General features: G+C 49.1%; 1 protein-coding gene across 3 annotated transcripts in view; it reads left to right on the forward strand.

The window, feature by feature from the left end:
- The window catches only part of Esrrb (estrogen related receptor beta), a 159,101-nt gene that overhangs the window by 2,220 nt on the left and 129,429 nt on the right, over positions 1-27,452 (forward strand). The window contains exon 2 of one of the 3 annotated variants that reach the window (XM_029484330.1): positions 12,464-12,563. The exons of the other annotated variants lie outside the window; for them this stretch is intronic. Within the exon in view, the coding sequence (XP_029340190.1) occupies positions 12,520-12,563 (44 nt within the window). The 5' untranslated portion in view covers positions 12,464-12,519. The remainder of the gene's footprint in view (positions 1-12,463; positions 12,564-27,452) is intronic. 3 annotated transcript variants of the gene reach the window in all.

Below are 27,452 nucleotides of genomic sequence, written 5' to 3' on the forward strand. Positions count from 1 at the left end.
AACAGCGTGTGGTCACCAGTGGAAAAACCCAGAAAAAAAAAAAAAAAAAAAAAAAAAAAGGAGATAGCCTGGTGTGGTGGTGCATGCCTTTAATCCCAGCACTGGGGAGGGCAGAGGCAGGTGGCTCTCTGTGAGTTCGAGGCCAGCCAGGACAGCTAGGGCTACCAGGGTGCTGTAAGTATACACTGTCTCAAAACTGAGAAGAAAAACAGCAAACAAGAAAGGAAGGGAGGGAGGGAGGGAGGGAGGGTAAAAAGAGTGACTGTCATTATTTTAAATCTAGTATCAAAAGCATACCTCAAGAGCCCAGGGAAGGGGAAGCTAGGCATACTGTCCACGTAAGGCTACTGTTATTTCCTATTCCAAGGTCTGTGTGACAAACCAATCCTGCTAAGCTCTCCCCTCCCTGTGCTGGAGTGGGATTTTGTGGGTTGTTGTTAATTAAGGCTCCCGTGAATCGCGTGATTGAGACATTGTGCACAGAAATCTGAGCGGTCGGTCCACTGTTTGTAAAACTGAACTTCTCAGACCTCCTGAGCTCAGTGGCTTTTAAAACAGTCTGGATTTTTTTTTTTTTAACCTTTCAGTGCAGGAGCAAATCCTTTCCCCCACCCCAGCTCCTCACACACACACACACACACACACACACACACACACACACATGCACACGCACGCACACACACATACACACACACACACTCTGAGACCTGTCTGGTGGGGACTCGTGACTAAAGGTAATAGGGAGAGTGGTGTTCTTGTTAGTGTTCACGGTCCAGAGAGGAGAGCGTTTGTTGACACACATAGAAACCAGCCACCCTTCCCCCTTGACCTGCAGATAATGTTTGGATGGGCTTGGGGGTTGCTGGGTATCATAATTGAGCCGTTGGCATTGGTCCCAATTTTTAGGATGTGGTTTGTCCCTCTTTGGGTTCCCTATGGGGGATGCAGTTGGGGGAAACTTCAGGACATTTGCATACAGCCTCTGATTACTTAGTTTCTGCTTCAATAACTGTTAATTTTATGTGGTCTGAGCTCCCGGCAGACTCATTTTTCCCCCCTAACTGATTTCTTAAATGCAATTGGTCACGGAGCTGTCTGAGACTTCCTGTGGGCAGACTCTAACACCGTTCTTGGAATGGCCACTCATTGCTGTGCATGAGGGCAAGCTATGTGAGTGCATTGTGGTTTCATGGGCCCTCCTTCCCTGGAGCACGCAGGAATCCATTCTGACCTCTTCCCGAATTGGGGACAGTGGGGCCAATGAGCAGGTGCTTTGGAATGCTGCAGGCTCAGGTGCAGGCCCATCAATCTCCAGGAGAAACGATGACAAGTGCCAGAAAGCACTCCCCTGACTCAAACAATTCAAGTAGTTGAGGTCTCTCCAAATACCCCATGAATAGAACCCGGCAGCTGGCAGGGACTTTAAACCAAAGGCTGTGGCAGAGCTTCCTCCCTGTCGGTACAGTTCCACTGTATCTCTGTCCATCTCTTTCTTATCTCTAGTTTTACATCTCATTATCTGTTCCCTCTTTTTTTTTTTTTTCCCATCCTCCATCCCCCAACCTCTTGCCTTTCCTGAAAACACATTTCTATCTGGCACAGAAAATAAACTCAGATTGTAGGTAGTTATGTTAATCTAATTCAATCCTCCGAGGGTTAGGAGAGAGATTCTAATAGTAGAGCTGTTGAGGGCTTTTTTGTTAATGGCTTGGGGATTACATTGAGTTAAAGGCTCATTTCCTAATCAAACAGAGAGGGAGAGAGTGATTCCGAATATTTATGAGTCTCCCAGTGAGAGTTTAAACCTTCAACTCCAAAAGCTGGGTTTTCTGCGGGAGGAAAGAGTTAAAACCCCTCAGGGCTGCTGGGGAGAAAGAAAAAAAAAATTAAACCAGTTAAGTCGTCAGCATTTCCAGGCAGCTGTAGAACTTCTGGGCTCTTCAAAGTGGAAGGTGGGATGGAACTGGGGGGTGGGGGGACTGGAAACTGGGGCCAGAGCCTGCTAAAGAGTTCCCAAAGAATCCTACAGCAGTCTGGGTTGCTGGGTCCGCTGGAGGCTTGGAGGAGGAGTTAGTTGAGCAACTCTGGCTCCTCAAATCCATCTTTCTTCAGTCTGGAGGTGAGAAGAAGAGACAGGAGTGCGGCTCAATTTGCTTCTCCTCGTTGCCTAGGCAGCGCAGAGGACCAGCGTCTGTCCCTGTCCCTGGAACTTGGGAGCCACCATACCAGCCAGTGCCAGGGTTCTCCACTGGGTCTGGTTGCTTGATTTCTCCCCCACCCCCAGGCTCTCTGGGCCTCTCTGGCTTACTGTACCAGGTGCAGGCAGGTAGGGAACTCTGATCTCAAGCCAGAGAAAGTCAGGAGCAACTGGGCCAAGGTTGAGTCGTGTCAAGGTCAACCGGAGGTCAGGTGTCCAAACCCAGGCAATCCTGGCCTTGATCTGCTGGCTCTCTGGAGTCCAGTAAAGGAAGGAGATGGCAGAGCCATGTGACCTCTGAATAAGCCCTGGGTCCCTGCGGAGAGCTGTGGCGGGCGGCAGCCCCTGAATCATGTGTTTGCTTTCAGGGTCAAGGAATACACTTCATGTACTCTCAGTAACTTTCCGTCAAGTCTAACTCTGCTTGGGCTTTCACTCTCCGCGACCCCCTCTCTGCTGCATTCACGTCCAGTGGAATGCTTGACATATCATTAGACCTGGAGCGTCTACACTTGGCTCCCACATTGGCCTGATGCACCGCTTATCAGAGATGCCCTAGGTACCTCTGCTGACTCAGACAGCTGGGACTCTGATACCACCAATCCCCTTTCTCATGTGACACTAGAACTGCCGGACCCTCACAGTCACTACCTCCCAGGGAAGCCCTGGATCCAAACAGTGTATACACTTTTTTTTTTCCCCTCAGTCCAGTGTGCTGGCTTCTGCACATCTTGGAGGCTAGCCCAAGGAGCAGGCTGCACACCTTCCTAAAGGGCTGCTATCCCTGATGCATTGTTAAATCCTGAGTCAGAAGCACTGTCAGCTAACAGCCAGGACAGTCAGCAGCTGTCCCTCCAGTGGACAACCCCCTGGGAGCAGAGCTCAAGGTATCCTAGGGAGGCCTTTGGACCTCAAAAGAACTTGGAGTTCTAAGTCACCAGGAGAAAGCAGAGAGGACAGCGGGGCAGCCTTGCTCAGTCAGGGATAGGTCTGACTCTCCAGAAATTGAATTTTCTCCGGCCTCTGGGCTCTTGTTCAGATTCCCTGGAGAAGTTTGGTTCTTGGGTCTCAAGGCCTTCCTGAATCTTGTCCTGTTCCTCACACTCTCAGAGACCAGTTTCTGTTGTTACATGCAGAAAGGCTGAGAAGTCAGGGTAAAGCCAGTGTTCCTGTGACCACAGGGCCACAGGTGACTGTCAAATCCCCATTTCTCCTGCTAGAACTGCTTAACAGATCAATTCTAGCACCAAGTGGGTACCGCTCTAGTTTCAGGCAGAGTTATCCTGTTGTATGATACTCCAATCCTCAGAGCCCTGTGTGTGCCCAGCCCCTGGTACAGTGCTGGGCATACAATAAGTATCCAATGAATGCATCCAAATGAATTTCAGATTCCCTTCTCTCAAGGAGCCTGTCCTATTGCCTAATCACAGGAGGAGGGACCTGAAGCTTTATCCATCTATATTATCCATCTAGATCAGTGCTTCTCAGCCTCCTTAACACTGTGACCCTTTAATGAAGTTCCTCGTGTTGGGATGACTTCCGCCCAAACCTTAAGATCATTTTTGTTACAACTTTATAACTGTAACTTTGCTACTGTTATGAATTGTAATATAAATATTTTTTGGAGACAGATGTTTGCCAGAGGAGTTGTGACGCACACATAGGTTGAGAACCACGGTCTGACTCCAGCCCTCTCCCTCCCTGACCCTCCCACTTCAGAAAGAGAGAGACACACACAGAGAGACAGAGAGAGAACCAGCTTAGTCACCTTTCCGTTAATCCCAGGAATTTTATCTTTTTCGCTGAAGAAGCTTTGTCCGACTTGATGTCGGATTAATTGCTGAGCAGGTGCCTCTCCTTCACCAGTTTCTCTCCTCCTTTCTCAGGCTGTCTCCTCTCTCCTTTCTCAGTGCCCTTCCACCCACCCCCACCCCAGCTTCCTCTGACTGTTCAGACTCTGTCAGGCCCCGTCTCTGGTCCCAGGGGTGCACATAAGAGGGAGCCCTTCTCTCTGAGGCCTTGCAGAGGGTTTGCTTCCATAAGCACAGACAAGGCCTTTGAAAGGTGGTGGGTCATGTGCTAGATTCCTCCCAGAACAGCATCTCTGTCGGGAAGAAGCAGTGCAGAACCTCGGGCTGCTGAGGGTTAAATGACAGCAATGAAAAGTCTGGACATCCCTTGGGGACCGGTGGCTGGCTGAGACAATTGATTAGCTTGTCGTAGTGATCTTTCTAGCAATATTCAGGAGCAAAGTTCTTGCTGATTAGGCTCTGTGTGTGGACGTGTGAGTATTTTAGGGTTTCTGATGATGAAGGGGGCAGGATCAGACAGCAGAAAGAGCAAGTATGGGTGCATTGGTTGTGTGCCAATCTCAGGCAGGGCCCTACTGCCCCTTGTATATGCCAGGTCAGGTCTCAACAGCATGCTTTTGTGTGTGTACAATTCAGTTGAGGGAGGCAGGAGGAAGGGATGCAGGTCAGTTTTTTTTAACCTTCTCTTTGTGACTTCCTGGGAAATTATAGTTACTTTGAAATTCAAAGGACACCAAAGGGCTGAAATGATGTGGGATGTGGGGGTGGGGAGGGGAGGTGTTAGCATAGTGACAGCATTTATAGTTCAGGAACTACAGAAATGGAGAGAGGCAGACCCCTGGTGCTCGTGGGGAAGTTAGCTTACCCTAATAGTGAATTCCAGGCCAATAAGAGACTGTCTTAAGAAACAAGGTGAATGACACTCCTGATAAACATGAACACACACACATTAATACCCATGCACACACAATAACATGCACACACACTCTCTCTCATGCACACACACTCACATGCACACACACTCACTCACACACATAGTCACATGCACACACACTTATATGCACACATACACTCACATGCATGCACACATACAGGCACACACACACACACTAACATGCACACACTCTCATATACATACACACACTCACAGGCACACACACACTCACATGCACACATGCATGCTTACAGCATGGTTGAACACTTAACGTCAGCTAGAGAGAGGACCTCCAGGTTGAGGGAGTACTCTTCCATTTGATTTGCAGACCCTGGTGGTCTAAGGATAGCCTGCTGCCGTGGGAGGAGATAGATGTCAAGGGGTTAGTCCGTGGGAACATGGGTGCTCTGCCTGTCCAGAATGTGGCTCCCTTGGTCAGGACAGGGGGTCTGTCAGGAGGTCTCTTAGACTCTAGCTTAAGTGGTTACATGTTGAGAAACAATGGTTCTAATGAACCTGGGCCTGTAGAGTAAGTTAACAGTCTCGGTTGGGCAGCTAGCTCTCTCATCCAAAGTCTTGGACCAAGATGAGGTCTTGCTTGAGTTTTGTGAGTTTGCTCTAATTTCCTTGGCTTGCCTCCCTCTTCAGTCTCATACTCTGCTACCATTAAGCACACTAGAGAACTACTAGAAAAACTGGCTAGAGCCACCTGTCCAAACACACAGATCCAAAAGTTTTAATGTTTATCTTCAGTTTGCAGAGACTACAATTCTGTAGCTTGTGGGCCTTGTAGCTCCCGTCCCTTCCTCCCACTCAATGGAGCCTGTGCTTTCTCACACTTGGAGAAGCCCCCACAGCAGCTTCCCATCTACCAGCCTTTCCTGGGCATCAGCTGAAGGAAGGGAGGTAGGGAGGGACACAGTGGGGATTCCGGAAAGAAGTTAGCCCCTGGGGACTCCTGCAAGGCTTAACTTCTCCATAGCAGGCTTTCTTTGCCTGCCAATTGGGGCTGGTCTCTGTTCTGTGTCTCCTAAGACTATTGAGAAACTGAAATAAGAATCAGAGAAGAAACAGCCCCTGAGAAGTGGAAGCACTTAACGGTTTTGGACTAGCCCATCTCCCTGCATGGTGTGTGTCATCCTCTGAGATGACATCTGGGTTGAAATCAGGCTTCAGAGTTACCCAAGGTTGTCATGGTTAGGTTTTATTGTCAACTTGGCACAAACTAAAGTCACCTGGGAAGAGAGAACTTCTTGTTTGTTTGTTTTTTGTTTGTTTTTGAGACAGGGTTTCTCTGTATAGCCCTGGCTGTCTTGGAACTCACTTTGTAGATCAGGCTGGCCTCGAACTCAGAAATCTGCCTGCCTCTGCCTCCCAAGTGCTGGGATTAAAGGCGTGCACCACCACCGCCCGGCTGAGAACTTCTTCTTAACAATTGCCTAGAACAATTGTCCTGGGACCCTGTGTCCAGGAGAGATTGTCTTGACTGATGGTTGATGGTGTTCCCATCCCTTGTCAGGTGGCTGTGTGAAGAAAAATGTCTAAGAAAGCCAGTGGTCCAGTAAGTAGGGCTCCTCTGTGTTTTCTATAGGAAGTTCCTCCCCTGACTCAATGATGCTTTGTGATCTGGAAGTGTGAACAAGGGTCGTACTCATCTCCCATCTGTTGTAATGATGGACAAAAGAGCTGCTGTCAACATCTACAAATGGAGGTGGTGAGAGCCCCTCCTTAATAGAGTGCTGAGGACCACAGCAGCCACGTGAAGGTCCCCTTGGGCAGTGCTCGCAGGGTAGTAAGTGCTCAGACTCATTGTGGTGGAGGAGATGACATGGTGGCTGCCGAGGCTTTGGAGATGCCTACATTCCTTCCAGAATCTTCCTGGTCAGTTTACAAAGATCAGGGAAGGTGTTACTGCTGAGATAATTTCACGACACACCCGGTCCTGCACTGCACGTGGCAGTGTGCATGGTGGGATGTGCGTGGCAGTGTGTGCTTAAGCTGGCTGCATGTGCTGACACCTACCTCTTTTTTTATAATAACTTTTGTTATTTTTTGAAATTATAATATACTTACATCATTTCCCCTTTCCCTTTCCTCCCTCAAACCCTTCCCATGTATTTGCTCTCTTTCAAATTCATTCTTTCAAATTCCTCTTTTTCTTTAATTGTTGTGATATATATATGTATATACATATACAATCATATATATAATCATATATATGATTATACATATGTTTTGAATGACTTAAATATGGAAATATGCTTAGGGTCTTGGACTGATCGCTAACTAGATTACCAAAGCATAGCTGTAGGTATTTCTGTGAGGACCTTTCCAGAGACCATGGGGGCTTTGGCCTAATCAATGGCTTAATCCATTGATGGAATTAAAATCTGAATAGACTCTTGGGAGGCTGGGCCACTAGAGATGTGCCTTTAAAGATTACCTTAGCCTTGGCCGCTTTCTGTGACTTCCTGGCACATCCCTAGGCAGATGTCCTGGTTCCCATGTGGGGAACTGCTCTATGCCCCTGCCCCAGACACTTCTGCTGTGAGATTCTGCCTCTTCGTGGTTCAGAAAAGCAGAGCCAGCCAACCGTGGACTGAAACCTCCATGCCCATGAGCCAACGCAAACCCTTCCTTCCCCAAGTCTTCATGTTGCCAGGGATTTTGTCCCAGTGACTACAAGTCTGACTAACATAGTGACTGTATTACCTATCTGGGGATTGTCTGCTCTGACAAACCCGTTCACCTTGTGTGCAAGGCTGCTCTTCCATAGGCCAGCATATAGGACTGCTCGGATGTAGATGTAAAGGCAGAAGATGATTTGCATAAGTTGCCTTGTGTGTCTGTGAGTCTAAGTCCCCACAGTGCAGTTCCTGTGTAAGGCCAATTCTTCTCCGCTGTAAAGAGTAACTAAAGGGGGGATTGCTTGCTTCCCACATGTTTGATGGGACGTCTTCTGGGAGTACTCAACAAGGAAAGAAAAATGGGAACAGGGAAGGGCAATTTCTAGTGCCTGGGGGGTATGGGGGGTGTGCGATGTGTGTATTCCACAGAACGGCAGAACTGCCATCCTGCTCTTAAGGGAAAATTCCGAAGCCAGGCTTGTGCCCAGACTGCGTGTTTGTGTGCACGTGTGCACGTTCGGGGTATTGTGGTCAGCCATCCATGACTCTTCTCCATCTCAGGCTGAGAGCAATCTAGAAGGAACGTGTAATTACTATTTACTCTGGGGCACTCAATTGAGAACAACCTCATGTAATGACTCTTGCTAATTCCACGTTCAGCAGCCCATCTGCTGCAGTTCCTTGGTAAGCAGGGAGTGAGCACTGCTCTTAGCCCAGAGGAAGGGATCCGGAGATGGAAACTAGGCCCTGTGAGATTATGCTCTTGGGCCACAGATCGACGGAGATGGCATCTTTCTTGGCAGACTCTGAACTCAGACCTCAGGCATGGGGGTTTCAAAGCAAGGCCAGCTATGACTAATGGGCTCTGCTGGGCAGTCAGTCACATTGATCAGAGAATCATAGTTAAAAAACCAAAACTCTTAGAGTCAGGTAGATGCCACTTATATAAAGTTATAAAATGTGCAAACGAGGTTGTTCATCACATAGAGATAAGAGAAAAGATGAGAGTGGGGTGAGAAATGCCACCCTTAGGAGGGTGGGGGACCATCTGCGGGCACTCTTATACTCATCCGTGGTATCCAGTAACTTTGGTGTTTCCTGTCACCTCTTTTGTTTGCTCTCTTGACTTAATTTTGGGAGAATTTTTTCCAATCATTTATCATTTAAGATAGGGAATGGGAAAAGAGAGAGAGAGAGAGAGAGAGAGAGAGAGAGAGAGAGAGAGAACACAAGTGAATGCATTATAATTAAACCCATGGAATCTGTTTGCTAAAAATATCAGAAATATTACCTTGAAATATGACACCCTAGTGCTGTAGCCCGGCACTGTTGTGGAGGCGACCAAACTGTGTACGGAAATAAAACAGAGTTTTTTAGATCAGCACATTGAGCAATCACTTACATTAGCTTCCAGAGGCTACCTACCGCCTGCTGGCTTTCTACAAGCTGTCTCCCTCTGCCTCTGTGTCTGTAAGAGGGGATGGACGAGCCCCAAGGACTTCTCAGCATCCTGCTCTGAGTGTCTCGTCTGGGACCCAGACAGGGAACTTCTTGTTTCACAGCTACCTCTAGGGTCAAGGACTCCGTTGTAGGAATAGGGGGTCTACTTCCCAATAGTATCTGGATGTGACAGGCACCCAACACACTTTGCATGTACTGACAAAGCCATTGTATAGCACAGGTGTGTGATTCTAGCCTTCGGGAGGCCGAGGAAGGACTTTGTGAGTTTGATGCCAGACTGGAGCATGGAGTGAGGCCTTGTTTGGAAGAAGGGGAAAAAAAACTGTCTGTGAAATCAGTGATACCAGCTCCCCGATCCTACCTCACCCAGCAGGACCACAAGTGTTACAGGCCTGGCTGCCTGAGCTCAGTGCCTCTGGTTTCTTCTCTCTATTCCTCTGTGGGCCAGGAATCAAGGGCCTTGATCTCATGGTTTGAACAGGAGCATCTTTCAGTAATAATACATAAATTGAGCTGTGTGGGGAAAGCCCACACCCTGGTTGGTGAGATGGCTCAGTAGGTAAAGGCTCTTGCCATGAAAGCCTGGCAAGCTGAATTCAATCCCCAGGACTCACGTGAAAAAGTGGAAAGAAATCCAACTCTATCTACAAGTTGTCCTCTGACTTCCACATGTGTGCTGTGGTGCATGTGCCCGCCCCCGGTGGTGCACAAACAGTCACACACACAGCAATAGTAATAGTAATAGTTAATAATAATAATAAAATAATTAAGTAAGTGGACCTGCCCTGTTTAGGAAGGCTCATACACAGGGCTGTCCTCTTGTCTCTTTCTGTCCCCTCTCTATCTTACTCTATTAATTTAAAAAGTATTACATTTGGAGACACACTAAATAAAGAGTCCTCAGAGCAGAGAGCATGTGCCTCATCCATTCTCTGTCCCCATGTGCCCCTTTGTAAAGATTATCTCTCAGTTCTTACTAAATGGCCTTGATTTTTATCATTAATCGCTGAGTGATAATTCCTTTTTCCGTGTCTAACTTATTTCTAAAATATTCTCCCCTGGGTCCTGCAGTCTACTTTTAATAGTCTCTGTACCCTCTTTCCCCTCTTTCTGCCATTTTAGAAGTCGCTTCAAGAGATTCCTTCATACATTGGACCCTTGATCTGCAGCCTTTCCCTCTTCCTCCACCGTATTTCCCAGAAGAGCAGTCCTTGTGGTTTGATTTCTGCCGTTCAGGTGGCCCTGGGTCTCTGTCTTTTTCACACAGGACCTGGGGACATGCTTTGCTCTCTAGCCCCTAAAGTTTCATCTTTTCTTGAACCTGAAGTTTTCTCACTGGGGTGAACCACATCATAAATTTAAAGCTTGAAAAATGTCTATTTTTCCTTCTACTTTATATTGGGAAGCCTTCAGCTCCCCCACCCCCATTCTTTCCTCACATCAGCTGTGGGTGCTGTTACTTGAGACCTAACCATGACATCTCCTGAAGATATTTCTCCACTGCCCATGGTTTAGTGTCCCCTGCTATCTTGGCTTCCCCATGCATGCTTTTCTTCAGTGACTCTTCTGAGTGTGGGGAAGGGACAGACATTTCTAAGGAGCTCTTATGTGATGGAGACCTTCCTCTATTTGTCCTACTCATCTTTGTAAGGACTGGAAGGTGTAGGTGTCATGATCATTCCCATCATACAGAAGGGGAAACTGGGGCACTGAGGTTAGGGATCTTGCTTAAGGTCAATCAGGTAGTTACACCATCTAATGTTACCTTGCAGATTCCTATAAGATTCAGTACAACAGACAGGCAGTAGAAAACGTGTGTGTGTGTGTGTGTGTGTGTGTGTGTGTGTGTGTGTGTGTGTGGTGTAGTATGTCTGGTGTTGTGGTGTGTGTATGTGTAGTGTGTGTATGTATATTCTGTGGTATGTGTGTGTGGTTTGTGTGTTGTTGTGATGTGTGTGTGGTATGGTGCATGTATGTGGTCTTGTATCTGTGTATGTGGTTTGTGTATTATAATGTATGTGTGTATATGTTCTGTGGTATGTGTGTGTTGGTGTGGTGTGTGTATGTGGTGTTATATCTGTGTGTGAGGTTTGTGTGTTGTGGTGTATGTGTTCTGTGTTGTGTGTGTATGGCATGTTTGTGTTTGTGTGTGGGTGTGGTGTGTTTGTGTGTGTGCTCATGTCAGCTCATTTTCTTGTTACTTGACCAAATACTGACAAGAAGCAGCTCAAGGGAAGAAAGGTTTATTTCAGTTTACTGTTTGAAAGTATCCAGTCATCGTGATGGAAACAGAACTTCAGCAGGAACGTGAAGCAGCGGGTCACAGGTCATGGGTCACGGGTCACAGGTCACGGGTTACACACAGGTCATGGGTCACATTACATTCCCAGCCTGGAGCCAGTGGACGATGAGTGCGGTTACTCAGCGTACTTTGTTGCTTTTACTCCAAGTTTCTTTAGATGGGATCCCAGCCTACGGGGCTGTGTTGCCCACGTTCAGGGAGAGTCTCCCATCTTCAGTTGGAGCACCTCACAGACAGGCCCATCAGTGTCTCCCAGGTGACTCCAACCCAGCCAAGTAGACAATGAAGATTAAAGCACGCAGTTGCTCTGAGGACTGGTGAGGCCCCGTTCATGCCAGGCAAGCTTTCTATCAGTCGCACTCCCAGCCTTTTTTACTTTTATTACTTAAAACATGTGTTATATGTGTTCACTGATTTTTGTGTTGATGCGTGCATGCAAAGGTGCACACGTGGAGGCCAGCAGGCAACTTATACTAGTGAGTTGTCTCTCTGAGTCTCGGGGATCAAATGCAAGCAGCTCAGCTTGGCAGCAAGCCCCTCTACCCATGCAGCCATCTTGCCAGCCCACTTTCATTTTATTTTGAGATAAGGTCTTGCTAAGTAGCTCAGGCTAGCCTTGAATTCATTCTGTAGCCCAGGTAAGCCTTGAACTTTTGGTCCGTCTGCCTCAGTCTACCATTTTGTACTATTGACATAGACACAGAACTTGGCCTAAAAGTTTCATATTTTCACTTATTTTATTTGAAATGTGCCCTGTGTTTCCCTTCAGATCCCATGAGAGTCAGCCTGAAGCTCTGTTACTTATTCTCGGTATTATGTCACAGTGTACCATTAAGAAAGTCCCCTTCCTCCCCCATAGCTCTTGTTTGTCCCTCTCACAGACTCACTTTTCCACATATCATGCGTGTTTGTGTATACATGTATGTGTGCATGTATATGTGTGCATGTGTGTGCACATATTTTTTTTGAGACAGTCTCTCACTGGCCCATAGATCTCCAAATAAGCTAGACTGGTTGACCAGCAAGCACTGCCTGTCTCTGTCCCCTTCAGTCATGCACAGGCGACACTGTCCCCTTTATGTTTTCTGTTTATTTTCCATACCACACTCTTTTCATGTTTGATCTTTCCAGAAACGTGAACCTGGTGGGCCATCACCTTTCCTATACGAATATCAGCACACCTCTCTATGAGACCTTCCTCTCTTGGAGGCTATCTCCCTTCCTTCTCTAGGTACTGTCTCTTTTTCTCTCTATGTGGGCTGTCATGGAGGAGGGAGGGAGAGAAGGAGGAAGAAAGAGAAGGAGGGAAGGAGGGTCTCTTGCCAAGGCCACAGCACCTGCATCTGGACTCCTTGCCCACTCTCCTGTGACCCTGATCTCCTTTTTATCCACCCACCTTGGCTCTTAAGATGCTAATCACATTCCCAAGGCGAGTCAGACTATCTTCCTACCTTGGATGGCGTCCAACATGTGCTCACCATTTGGGACAAAGTGTTTATCCTCTGTGTCTGTGACCTTCCACAGACAAGAGTCCACTGGGTTCCTGCTGTTCTGTCTTCTTCTCTCTAGAGCTGCTAAGAGAAGACCTCCCTCCCAGACTGCGGGGCAGGGTGTGGGCTGAGGGAGGGCAGCTGGCATAGACACAGAGGCCATCCGCAGTGTTTGGCACCTCCTCCTTCTCCCTAAGCTGATGTGTCACATTGGAAACCTCAGGGACACTGATGGGGACATGAGGACACTGGACCGTTCTGTGGGGCCCGCTTTCCCTGGTTCTCTGCTGTTTGTATCATCCCCGGTTCTGGCTTACTGTTTTGTAGGGAAGTTGCTAAGATGCTCCAGCAGAGGTATAGAGCATGGATAACACTACTTGTGTTGTCTCTGAAACCGCCCAAATGCCAAGCTGCAGTGCAACAGGTTATCAGAGTCAGCTACAGGCTTTGACAGCTTTCCCACAGCTGGCCTGGCCTTGGGCTCTGGTTCTCTATCCTGGAGCACAACTGGGGAAATCCAGAAGAACCTTCCTAGATTCTGGACCCATTGCGAGATCTAAGGGCTCTCCTCAGACTGACACAGTCCTTGCTTACCTGGCTTCTTTTCACCTGCTGGGGTTGTGTACGGATCTCTGTCAGATGGGTTTGAACAAATAAACATACCTTGGTGGGTTCCACTGTTGCTGCTATTTGAGGGAGGCTCTTAAGGAGCTGGGGAGATAAGTGCCTTAGGTCAGGTTCCCCAGAGCAAGGATGGAGGGGTGTTAGTGTGTGTGTGTGGAGGGGTGTATGTGTGTGTCTGACCTCAGGAAGAACTTGGGAAGGGTAGAGTCAGCCACCAAGCAAACTCATGGGTTTAGCTGTGATTTGTCTGTCCTCATGGACCTCTCTATGGAACTTCCCAACTTGAGGCAGAGAGACTGGCTAGTTCTACTCCCAAATCAGTTGGCAATCAGATGACAGTTGTCCTAGCTGACAGAAGAACCTATGAGACTCATCTGGACCAACTGGGCACTTCTGATCAAGGAAAATTGTCAGAGATGGCCATTTTAAATGGAAAGGAAACACCATGGGGCAGAGGAACTGAATGGAGCCGAGTGGAGCCGAGAGAAGCCGAGTGGAGCTCCGACGGGTTATCTACACTTAGGCAGAGGATGAGAAGTGACCTAGCGTGGCTTCTTTCCTTTCACATTCACTTATACCCCTCTAGAATCTGAATTTCTGTCACTCTCCAGGTTGGTCCGATTTAGAGTCAACATAGGTGAGGGAACGACTTACCTCCTCGTGTTTCCATTTCATGAAGAGCTGGACCATCTATGGCCTCAAGCCTGGCTTCTGAGTTAGAAGATGTGTTGGGCAAAAGTGTGAGGAGTAAGGTTGGATTTGCGTTATCTACCTGGAGCTGTCTCACACAGCAAAGTGGCGAATGTGTGTGTATGGAGAGCAAGCACAGAGGCAGAGGACCTCAAAATGCAAAGAATGATGTTAGGTGGCATTCCTGGTGTGTGATTGACATCTTCTCCAGCAGTTCTTTGAAATGGGTAGCATCTCTCATGTACTACCAAGGAAACAGAGGTTCCCCAATCTTTCCAACAGAGAGGATGCCGGTCCTAGGAAACATCAACAATTTCAAATTCAGTTCCCTCTGTCGCTATGCTTTCATTACTGAACTGTGTGGCTGTGGCTACCCTGTTCTTGGGGTACTGTGGAGTAGGGATGGGGACAGGTCCATGACAACATGCTGGCTCAGTGACTCAAAGTGGCCCAAGCTATCTCATCCCCTGCCCTACCCCAACCAAAACCCTCTAATTTCATGAAGGAACCTCATCTTACCCGTCTCTGGAGGAGATGTAAATCCCAAAAGCAAAGTATATTCAGTTCATGTACGTAGTACCCCACATGGACCCATGTCCCTGTGGCTCACAGTGGCTCAAATCCACCCCCCAGGGGCTGGCCGGAACATGTGTTCATTCTGTGTGCCCGGCCAAATGTCTGCTCAGCAACCCCTTGTTTACCTACTCAACGCCACTCACAAGTGTCTCTGATACCTGCCTTGTGATCCCACTGCCTGAGTCCATGCTGGTGGAGCCCAGGGCCCACGGGAACCTGGTGGCCACTGCCAACATAATGGATGGAAAAAGTCCAGACTTGGGCAGATCTGGGTTTTCTCTCTGGCTTATTAGTTTTATGGCCACTGGAGAGCTCACCCTATCCGTGTCCCCGCTCTCGGGGCACTGGCTTTCTCATCTGCTCATAGAGTCATAAAAAAAAAAAAAAACAGTCCTGTGGGAGTTTTAAGGAAGATGGGAGATGAAGCACGATGAAGCTCTAGCTCTGGATTGGCTCAGAGCTCCACTCTCCCTGTGGCTTCGTGACTCAAGCTCGTGCGTGGACCGTGAATGCTCGGAACGCCCATGTGGAAGATAGATGAATACTTAGCCTCTGCTTCCTAGGTCTCTACCAGGCTTTCCATTTCCCACAGAATGATCTGGAAACTTATCAGGAGATGTCTACGCTCACACAGGTGAAGCAGGGGTGAGGGGTGGACAAGAACTCAGAAAGCAAGCCTTGAAAGACTAAATGGATATGGGCAGGGAGTTTCTAGCTGTCTCCATGGAACCATGTGTAGCTGTAGTGATACCAGCAGCTGTGGGCAGTAATGGTGGTGATGAGGAAGAGGGAGAAGGCATTCCTTGCCCTGAGCACACACTGTGGAGCAAGCTCTGCTTCCGGTTCTATTCCTGACCCTTCCCATGTTCCACAACTCAAGAAAGTAGGTGCTGGAACCACCCCCTCCTGTGTGTGTGACAGTTGAGAAAGACAAGGCCCAGGAGCGTTTTATGACCCAGAGGCTCCTGAATTGCAACCCTGGAATCCTAGCCAAGGCTGTACTCAAATCCTATGCTTGTGGCTACTTTCTGGCATAGTGAATCAAACCCTGACAACACCATGGAATCAGAACACTGGAGCTGCAGAGGAGGGCCTCGAAACAGGCAAAGAACATCTTCCCATTTTGTAGGTGGGAAAATCGAGGCCAGGGTCAGAACAGCCTCAGTCTAGCAGTGCTCCAGTCAAGAAAGGAATCTGAGGAACTTTGTCTCTCCCTGGGGTGGGCTGCAGGTTGCTGGGTGTTGAGTATTTATTTCAGCCGTCACTCCATGGAGGCAGGAGTGTGTGTGTCATTGTGTGTTTCAGTCTGCTTTAGCGCAGGGAGGTAGAGGAGTGAAAGGAGGCAACTAGATAAAGCTGTCTGAGGAGTCTGCATAAGCTGAACAACCTGCCTTCAATCCCCAGAACCCCTGTAAAGGTGGAGAGAGAACCAAATCCACAGAGCAGTCCTCTGACCCCTATACATGTGCCATGGCACAAGAGCCCCATTCTAAACACACATCACACACACACACACACACACACAGAGTAATGAAAGGGTGTGGAGAACTATTGAATGACGTCAATCTCAGGTTTAAGTGCCCTTTGAGTTCATGTCCTTGTCACCACCCCCCAGGAAAGCAAGATACCTCTGTGTGCCTGTTTCCCACCTCATCCCTCCACAGGGAGCTGGCAGGCTCTGTGCATCTCCCCACTGATGCTGGTGAGCCCAATTGGAAAGAGCTAAGACTGTAGATGACACATCCCAGCCCCAGCTGACCTATGCAAACACGGGCAGAATTACAGCCACCCATAAACAAATTAGCATCCTTTAAAAGGTGAAAAGCGCCATAAAATGTCTGGGTTTTGTTTACGGCTGTGGCCAGGAGCTGGATTAAATCACCGAGGTGTCTGCAAGGAGCAGCAGACTCCCTTCTTTTCCTCTTAGCTTCCCCCAGAACCCTGTAGGGGCACATGGCCAGGCACACCGCTTGCAAGTACACACTCATACACACTCGTGCACATTCGGGGCCCGCCTGCAATGGCCGCTCAGTCCATCCTGGTCCTGCCTCCGTTCCTGCCAGCCTGGGTCCCAGCAGGTGTTCCCTAATTAGCAATCTCTTCATTTCCAATCAAAGCACAAAGCGGCCCCAAAAGCCCGTCTTTATGAGGGAGCCGAGCAGCGGCTAGGGATGCGAGGAGGGGGGGATAATTGTCTTCGCCAGTGGCGGCAGTAAGCGGGCTGGCTAATTCATTATTGTAATAACTTTGCTTGTCCTTGGGGAGGAGTGAGTGGGGGAGGAGAGCAGGAGAAGGGGGAAGGGATGAGAGGGGCTGAAGGTGGGGTGGATGGAGGTCTGGGGCAAAGGGTAGGAGATGGAAGACCATATGAATGGTGCCCACTCCTGTCCTCCTTGATGACCTCCCAGACTCTGGCCCATGTGCAGGGCGTGTCCTCTGCTTCAGCTGTAGAGCTGTCTAGGCTGTGTTCCATACTGCAGGGGCAAGGACCAATTGCTGCCCCCCGAAGCAGCCACCTTGCAGTAGTGAGGAGAAGTTCAGGCTTTGCACTCTTGGGACTCTCTTTACTAAGGGAGACCCAGTGAGTACTTGGGGCTGGCTTCTCAGGCGGTGGATGGTTGTGGAAGAAGTCTTAGGGTTGAGACTTAGAGCTCTGGATGCTAGTTTTCCAAAGACTCAGGTCCCACAAACTAGAACTCCTAGCCCCTGCTTCTTGCCTCGTGGACAGAGCTATCACTGCGGCTGGCTGGCCGACTTTAGAATTTGGCTAACAACTCTTTCCCTCCCACCCAAATCAGGAATTCCCAAGGTAGTCCAGAGTGTTCTTAAAAGGGGACATGGTAGTGGTGGCCTGAGCTACCCCTTGGTCTGTCCTATTATACTTACTTGCATGAAGTGTTTGTCTTGCAAAGAGCAAGGCCTCCTATATAAAAGAGGTGGGGGAGCCCTCTGGCTGGGGAAGAACAAGCGACTAAGCCCAGGCAGGGAAGACAGCTGTGTGGGCTGAGTGGTCAGGTGGCCTTGTGAGGGCTTTGGGTGAGGTGCAAGGGTGAGGTGCAGAGGAAGGGTAGAAGCGTGACGTGGAAGATCAGTATGTGCCAAGGGCTGGGGTGACTTGGTGACAAGGACAGAGGAGTAGCTGAGGGCCACCGGGGAAGCTGGGACTGCAGGTTAAGACTGCCTCAGAGCCTGAGAGTCAGGCTGAGGTTGTCTCTATCTCTTCTTCCCACAAAACTAGCAAGAGCAGGCCCCCTGCTAGTCTGTTACCCTTGGTCCCTGGAGAAAAGACATCAGTTCTCTGTTTGGGGTGGGGGCGGGGTGTCAATCAGCCAGGGCTTGCTAGGACGGAACTGTGCCTAATAGACTGCCAAAGCAGAAGGCTGGCCATCACAGCCCCTACGCGGCTGCTTATCTTCCTTGGGCTTCTGAACACTCACTCCCCTGGCCTTGTTGTGTGGGGACCAGTTGGTGCTTCCGACTGGGGTCAGGAGATTCAGAGGTGGAAAGACCTGGGATCAGAATTTGGCTCTTTTATGATCATGCTGCTTTGTGCCTCAGTTTCCTCATCTGTCACATGCACTCAGTAAGAGCGGCTGCCTCCATGAGCTCACACTTGTGACACGCATAGCACAGGCTGGTTCAGAGTGAACCTCTGAACAGAGGTACACTAGCCTCCTTGGTTCATGGTGTGAGTGTAGCTCAGTGGTAGGGCAGTTGCTTAGAGCGCACAGGGTCCTGGGCACAGGCTCAGCACTGCAACAAGGAAAAGATGTGGGGAGGAAGATGTGGAGTAGAGGGGGGAGGGAGAATCAGAACCCCTTCCTCTTCTCTTTACCTGTGTTCCCTGCACTTGGAAAGTGGAATGGGAAAGTTAAACACCCCACTCCTCTCTCTCACTCATGTGGTGTGATATATGTATGCATGTGTGTGTGTGTGTGTGATGTGTGTGTGTGTGTGTGTATATACATGTACAGAGAGGGTCTTCCTCAGTTATGGTCCATCTTACTTTTTGAGACAGGATCTCTCAGTGACCCTGGAGCTCTCTGATTGGTTAGACTGGCTGGCCAAGAATTTCCTATCTCTTTTTGCGAGCACACATACACACATATACGCATACACATGTATACACACACACACTAGCATATACCCAGATGCATGCACATACACCCACATACACATGGGCACACACACATACATACACACTTGTGTACACACACATGGCTACACACCCAGCACTGAGGTTGCAGACAGACTAATGAGCACAGCTTGTCTGTGTGTGGATGCTGGGCATCTGAACCTGGGTCCTCATGCTCACATGATAAGCACTTTACAGACTGAGCCTCTCCGTGGTCTTTGTTGCTGTTGTCTCTGTTTGTTTCGTAAGACAGGGTCCCTTGTAATCCCAAGCTGGTCTCACATTTACTGTGCAGCAATGGATGAACTTCTGATTCCCCTGCCTCCACATTCTGAGTGCTGCATGGTAGTTTTATAGGCCTACAACACTAGAGGGGTACTTGAATCCTTTGCTGGTTGAAGAACAGGTGCTGGGGTGAGCAGCAGCCTGTCACACACACTGGCTTACCTTGGAGAATCAGTCTTGAAATGCATCTTTCTCCCCAGCAGGGAAGCCCAGCTGTGCCTCTCCTTGGCCCACTCTCTTCCTAGTTGGTCTGTGAGAGAAGCCTTGCAGCAGACCCTGGACCCTAGGCACGAGCCTGCCTCTACTGTCCCCTTGGTCTGGTTCATATGGCCATTTGGTAGAATGGGGCCCAACTCTTTCAATGGTCACCTTCTTGGGACATTGTAGCTTTGATGGGTGGCTGTCATACTAGTTTAAGAGAGAGAAAATTCAAGCTGGGCGTGGGGTGACGCACTTCTTTAATCTCAGCAGTTAAGAGGCAGAGTCAGATGGATCTCTTAAGTTTGAGGCCAGCCTGGTCTACAGTGCAAGTTTTGAGGACAGACAGGGCTACACAGAGAGAAATCCTGTCTCAGCTCCCCTCCCTCTCAGCCCTGCTCCTGCTCACAGATCAGACTGCAGAAGCCAGTGGAAAAGGCTTCTCTGAGGAGTAGCATTTAAGTTTCCAGATCAGGCTAGGTGAGACCAAACACAGTACCAGTCGCCAGTGGGCCGTGCGCACTGCTCTCAATCTCTAGTAGCTATGCCTCTTAATGATGAATTGTCTTTAACCTGACAGATGAAATGGAGATCATTTCCAATCTAGCCAATAAGAAGAAAGGCTTCTACTGAATCATTCTGCCTTTTTTTTTGTTGACCTGAGTGCTCTGTAGTTCACTTCCCCCTCCCCCTCCCTATCCCTCCCCCTCCCCCCCTCTCTCATCCCCTTCCCCCTCTCTCAATCCCCCCCACCCATGACAACATCGACAACATCCTAAGTGGTCAGTAGTCACAGGTGCAAGTCCAGAGATGAAGGAACACAAACTCTGGAGTCACTTTATAGCTGTGTGTTGTTGGCCAAGGTGTGGAAGTTCTCAATGCCTCCCCTTTCCTATCTGTGCAAATGGAGTTGGAATAGAACACACACACACACACACACACACACAGGGTTTTGAATGACCTAAGTTCATACACATAAGGCAGCTCAAAAGGCAACTGGCAAAAAGAGAGCAATGCCTAAGTAATAAGAAGCAAAGATAAACAAACAAACAAACAAACAAATAAATAAATGGAAATATCATTGCTATCACCTTGAAGGAAAAAAACTGTCAAGGCAGGAAACAGCAGAGGAGAAGGTCGGAGGGGCAGGGTCCGCATCAGGAGGGCAGAGAGACCAGGCTGAGCACATCTAGCCCCCAAGAGCTTGGCTTCCCTTTCAGCCCTGAACAGAGCCCAAGATAGAGAAAAGTTCAGAGAGCTTTTGCCTGACACCTGTTCCTGTCCCCAAAGATGGTGCAGGAGCCCTGGGGGAGGGGCTGGTGCACACTCTGTCTCCCCCACTTGCCAGGACTGAAACTGTTGCATGCCTGCCTCTCAGCTGCATGGGAAGCGCCGGGCACCAGCTGCAGGGGGAATATTAATGATTCAATTTTCAACCGGGTTCCACTCCAGGGCCTCGCCTGCGACATGCATTTTTAATCATAACAAAACAGAATGACAAAGGGAGACATTTGCAGCAAGGCAGCCCCTGCTGGCTGCCCCCCCTGAAGGGTCTGCTTGTGAGAGGGGTAGCTGGCTCTTCAGCACCAGGGCTGTGGGATGCAGCCTCTGCCTCTCTGTCTCTCTGCCTCTCTTTTTCTTTGCTTCTCTGTCTGTCTCCCCATCTCTCTGCCTCTTTGTCTCTGCCCCTGTGTGTCTCTCTGCTTCTCTGCTTCCTGTCTCTCTGCCTCTCTAGTTCCTAATTCTCTATCTCTGTCCCTTTGCCTCTATATATCTGTTTCTGCTTATCTCTGCCTCTGCCCCTCTATCTCTCTCTGTCTCTCTATCTCTTTGCTTCTCTATCTCTCTGTCTCTCTGCCTCTCTATCTCCCAACTTCTCTGTCTCTTTCCTCATCTCTCTGCCTCTGTGTCTCTGTCTCTCTGCCTCAGTCTCTGCTGGAGTAAGACTTTTTTCTGGAACTGTACCTCCTTTCTGGGTTGGGGAAAAGAAAAACCTGGGTACCATCAGGTGAGAACATTGGCCTCTGGAGGTGCAGAGCTCCAACCAGACCCTCAGTATTCCTGGTTACCAGCAGGCCTGAAAGCCAGAAATGAAGAGGATGTGAGCATGGAGTTTGTAACAGACCTCTCTCAGCATCCTATGAAGCCAGAGCTCATCTTCCTTCCTCCTGGGTCTGAATATAGCAGGGTCTTCTGTATGGCCTGCCTGGAGCTCCCGGATTCCGTAACTGTGGGCCCTGGTCCATCCTTTTTAGCAAACTGAATTTGCATAGAATCAGTCCAGAATGTTCTTCTTCACCTTCCTTTTTGCTTTATTTATTTGCTTGTTCGTTGAGTGTCACTCTACATAGCCCTGGCTATGGAACTCACTATGGTATGTAGACCAGGCTAACCTTGAACTCGAAGAGATCCTTCTGCCTCTGCCTCCTGAGTGCTGGGATTGAAGAGGTCTGTTCCACCAGGCCTGACTGATTCCCTTGAGAATCCAGCTTGAATACTTACCACCCCAATTCTGCGCTGTTCCCTTGCCAGGCTGCTGCCTTGGGCCATTAGACTGTTCAGATTAGGGCCTCTGAACACGCAGTATACCTTAGCAGGGTCTGGGAAGAGCTGGAGGAGGCGGCCATAGGCTGATCGTTATTGATGTGTATACTACTTACTCATCTGATATTTGTGAATGACCTACTATGTGCCAGGCATTGGGGATTGTGGGTGCAATGGCAAAGAGGATGGACAAGCTGGATCTCTGCCTTCCCAGAGTTTTCTTTTAGGCAGAGAAGGTTAAACAGCACTGCCCCTTGCTCCTTCCCATGGCTTCCTGTGCCTCGTGCAGAGAGGACGTTCAGGAAATGTTCATTGGCTGTGGGTTCTCAGTTGACTGTTCTCTGGCTGACACACACACACACACACACACACACACACTGGCTTGTATTTGTGAGACTGACTCTGACATTAGGCCGTTAGCTACTTTGTCCTGGTTCGTCATAGCTTGGTAACGGCAGTGGACAGCATTTACGGCGCTCATCGTACAGTGAGCCAAGCACTTGGTTGCCACCATAATATAATCTTAACTTTGGCCAGTCCCTGGCATTTGTTTTTATTGCTCAACCCATTTTATCAAAGAGAAAAGGGAAACAAGAGACGTTAAGTCACTTATTTCAAGGTTGCACAGCAAATCATGGGCTGGGCATGGGATATAAACCCAGGGAGTCTAGCCCTATGATGTCTGCTCTGTGGCTCTGGGTCATTTGGTAGCCGCCTCTTAATCACATGGAAGAGCAAGTCAGAAAGAGCTTTCCAACCCCATCTTCACAGTCTTATGAGTCAGCAGAAGGAAGGCCTGGCCTGAAGGCTTGTGGCCGCCTCTCCTCTAGGTAGCGCCCAAGCACCGTTCTCTAGGGCTCAGCAGAACCTGGATAGCATGTGACTGGTCTTAGGTGGTCACACAAAGGGGCCTGTGACCTTGACTCTGCGCCTTGTTCCAGGACTCTAGCCTGTTGTTCCCTGACACCTCTCTACACCTGGCACTTCCCCCTCCCCTCTATGTCATACAACCCCCACCCCACCCTGGGAAGTCAGGAGTGGCAGAAGCTGGAGGGGTGGCGCAGTAGATGAAAAGGTGAGTTGGCTCCAGGGCTCCTGGAGGCCTCCACTCCCTCACTCAGTTCACTGATGAACTGGGTGTGGAGGACCTCACAATGAGCACACCTCCATCCCCACCACCATGTGTCTTCTATTAACCCAGCGAGCACCAGGGGGCCAAGAGTACTTAGTGTAGGTAAGGACAGTAGATAGGAGGTGAAGCTGGGGGATCAGGGAGTCACTCGCTCTGCTACACTGTTCCTGAAGGAGGGGAGAGAGTCACCCCAAATCTGAGCAGCTCAAGAATAGGAAAGACACAAGAGATGCAAAGGCCCTGAGTTGGAAGTGAGCTCAGTGTGTGCAGGAACAGCAAGGAAGCACACAGTGGGGATACAGTGGGCATTGAGGGAGTGTGGACAGACAAGTATGGGAGTGACCCCATCAATAAAGGCGTCTGTGAAAAGTAGAAATCACTAGTAGTAGACTGACCCTGTGGGGGCTGAGGCGTTGTGTTTCCATAATGAGAGGAAGCTAGAGTGGAGATCTAACTGTCCAATGGGGCCCTCTCCAGCCAGAGCAGACTTCTCTCTTAGTTAGGATTTCCACTGATGTGAAGAGATGCCATGACCATGGCAACTCTTATAAAGGAAAGCATTTAGTTAGGGCTGGCTTACAGTTTCAGAGGTCCAGTCCATTATCATCATGGAGGGAAGCATGGCAGCACACAGGCAGATAGGGTGCTACAGAAGGAACGGAGAGTTCTACCTCTTGATCCACAGGCAGCCAGGAGGAGACTGGATTCCACAGTGGGCGGGGCTTAAGCATTAGGAGACACACACACACACACACACACACACACACACACGCGCACCTGCCACAGTTACACACTTTTTTCCCAACAAGGCCACATCTAATCCAACAAGGCCACACCTCCTAATAGTGCCACTCCCATGGGCCAAGCATTTGAACACATGAGTCTCTCGGGGGCCACACCTATTCAAACCACCACCATATCTAACTGCAGAGGTCCTCTGCAGTTGCCCTGCTCAGCTCAGGACCCATCAGTGATATAGACAAGGTATTAGGGACAGTCAACGGTAGGTGTTTCTGGTGTCGCACCCCTACTTCCTGAGCAAAGGGGTCCAATTGCTCCTGTGACCTCTCTTTCCTTTTGTAGTAATACAGGCAGAAGCTGTAGAACTTTCTAGAGATTGGGTTATAGGGGCCAACAAGGAGTACTGGAAGGAATAAGGTATTAGATTATTACTGAAACTCTGTCATTGGGATGCCTTACAGGTGACAGGATTCTCTCTTCTTCCTGACTTACTTCCTTCCTTCCTTCCTTCCTTCCTTCCTTCCTTCCTTCCTTCCCCACTTCCTTCTTTCCTCTTTCTTTCAGTGTTTTACATGACCTCACTATATAACCAGGGTTAGCCTTGAACCTGTGATCCTCGTCCCTCAGCTTCCATGTTGAGTGCTGGACTTACAGGTGTGTGTCACCACATCCACGCAAATGTCCTTTGGCTCCAGTAAACAGCTGCCCCAGGACGGAGGCATACCAGTCATCGGACTTTCCTAGGACTGTAGAAGAGTCGTTCTGAAGGGACTTGTCAGGGGACCGCATGCTAAATAAATGCTGTCTCATTTGGTCCTAGTTCCTGTGTGGTGGGGAGCTCCTGCTGTGCTTGGAATCTGGTGGCAACAGAAGCCATACAGCTAAGGCCATTTTGCCTGGAGGGCCCACAGCCTCAGCTTTCTGTTGTCTCCTCCTGCCTTCCTACCACCGCCTCTCTCTCTGATTTAAGGGCAGGTTTTATTCCCAAGCTGCCTCAGGGCTCCTCTTTCTGATTGCATTAAAGTCTCCGTAATTCTCCCCTCATTAATGATTGGCATATTTTTACCTCTCACGAAAGGAGCTTCAAGGCAACTCCCAGGGGGCCCTGCTCTCAGAATGAAACAATTTCATCCTGCTCCAGAAATGCATTAAAAAGGGTTTGTCAGGATCTTATCACCAGTTAGAGAAAGCTAATCAAATTACTTCTATTTATTAGTTGGTACAGCAATGTGCCATTCCAGCAAGCCCCTGGCTCCAGCAGGGTGGGCATGCACCCGGCACCCTGGCACCCTGGCTCCTTGGTTCCTGAAGGGATAGAACTAAAGGGTCCACCTACTGCTTCTGCTCCCACTAAGATGGGTGATTGGAAGAGCTAGGATGAGCTACCAGCTACTCAGCAAAGGCAATCCCTTGAACTCACCTGTGTGTGTTTCCCTCAGCCACAGGGCAAATCTCAAGCAAGGCTGTCTGTCTGTCCTTCACAGAACTAAATAGAAATATCAGAGTTATAAGGCACAGCCCGGGAGTTGGGGGTGCACCACCTTGACTGGGTACCCTTTGCATCCTGTTTCAGCTGCTTAGGGAAGCATGGCTCATGGTGTTCTAACAAGCAGCCGTTGTAGTCACATATCTGTTCTTCCCAGCACTCTGAAATTTTGCAATCCACTACTCAGAGTGGCCTATAAAGAGGCAAGCGTCACTTGAGGCCCCCATCCCCTGAGCAGACTCCGGCTGGAGCAACAGTGAACACCCCTACACACACACACACACACACACACACACACACACACACACACACACACACAGGGCCAGCCTGGAGCAAGGGGCCATCTCAGCTGTACTGCCTCTGTGACTCCCAGAGTGGTTCAAAAGACTGAGCCTCGTTGCCCCATCACGTCGCACAAAAGGACATATTGATTGTTCCGTAGAAGCATTTCCTGGGGTCCTTTATATCTCTCTCCCTCGTCAGGCGTAATGAGGAGGCTGAGGCACGGAGGTGGGGGGGAGAGGCCAGCACACATCCATCCGGGTGGGATTTCTTCATCTTATCAATCAGGACTTTAATTAGACACGTCCGAGAGGGCAGTTCCATCTCGGGGCAGGCGGCAATCTTTATCAAGCACGCCACATCTCTAATTACTGTGTACTGACAGATAACAATTGGGGAGAATGTGAAAGGTGGGGAAGGCAGGAGGCAGAGAAAGGACGGCAGGGCTGGGGATGGCCATTTGCCCAAGGAGAATGGCCTTCTAAGACAACCTGGACCAAATTATTGTAACCCTGATGTCCAGGGACAGGAATGTGGCCCCAGATAACACCCTTCAGAGTGACTTCGGGGAGTGTGGAGAATGGCCAGGCTGGCATCTGGGCAGATGTGAGGATCATGTCCCCAGTCCTTAACCTGTGCCCTGATACACATAGCTTTCTTTTCAATTTATATAGTTGGGAGAGGGCACAGGGGTGTCTCTACACAGCTCTGGCTGGCCTCAAACTTACTTTGAAGATCAGGCTGACCTCAAATTCACAGAGATCCTCCTGCCTCTGCCTGATGAGTGCTGGAGCTAAAGGCATGTGCCGCCACCACCTGACTCTTTTCATCGTGTTAGCCTGTTTTTATTTGTTTGGTTTTTCAAAACAGGGTTTCTCTATAGCCCTGGCTGTCCTGGAACTCACTTTGCAGACGAGGCTGGCCTCGAACTCAGAAATCTGCCTGCCTCTGCCGCCCAAGTGCTGGGATTAAAGGCGTGCGCCACCACACCCAGCTTAGAACTCTGTTATTACTCAGGGTTTTTAGCAGTCTAGTAGAAATATCAAGAAAGACCTAAGTCCAGGGCTATACAGAGAAACCCTGTCTCAAAAACAAACAAACAAAAACAAAACAAAACAAAACAAAACAAAACAAAACAAAACAAAACAAAACAAAGACCTAGGTTTGGATCCTACAGGTTGGATTCTTCGGTCCATACCAACCAGTTTATGTGACCTCAGACAACTGTGCTAAACTGTCTGGGCCCAGCTGCCTTCCCCACCAAATGAAATGGTTCCATCCAAGGATTTCCTTGACTGTGGGTGGAAATGACGTATGTGGAGCTGGGGAGGTTAAGTCAGTAAAGTGCTTTCCATACAAGCACGAGAACCTGAGTTTGATGCCCAGAACCCACACAAGAAGTCAGGAACGATGCATGGCACACACTTGGAATCCAGCACTGGGGAAGTATGGACAAGCAGATCCCTGGAGCTTGCTGGCCAGCCAGCCTAGCCTAATTAGTGAGTCTCAGGTCCCAGTGAGTGATCTTGTCTGAAAACACTAGATGGAATGCAGCTGAAGTTGATCCCTGACCTCTGTGCGTGCGGTGTGTGTGTGTGTGTGTGTGTGTATGTACATATGCACATGTGTGCATACACACATACGAAATGACCCATGTGCAAGAGTGTGTATCTGCTTAGCCTCCCGTTAGTTAAAGAATAGTGCCTTTCTGGGGTGACTCTTCTCTATAGTGTTGACCTAGAACTAAGACTCACGGGAGCGAGCTGGGTGTGGTGGTGCGTGCCTTTAATCCTAGCATTTGGGAGGCAGAGGCAGGCCGATTTATGAGTTCGAGGTCAGCCTGACCTACAGAGTGAATTCCAGGACAGCCAGGGCTACACAGAGAAACCTGTCTTGAAAAAAATCAAAAAAAAAAAAAAAAAAAAAAAAAAAAAAAA

Source organism: Mus caroli, chromosome 12, assembly GCF_900094665.2.
Source record: "Mus caroli chromosome 12, CAROLI_EIJ_v1.1, whole genome shotgun sequence".
Taxonomy (NCBI): Eukaryota; Metazoa; Chordata; class Mammalia; order Rodentia; family Muridae; genus Mus; species Mus caroli.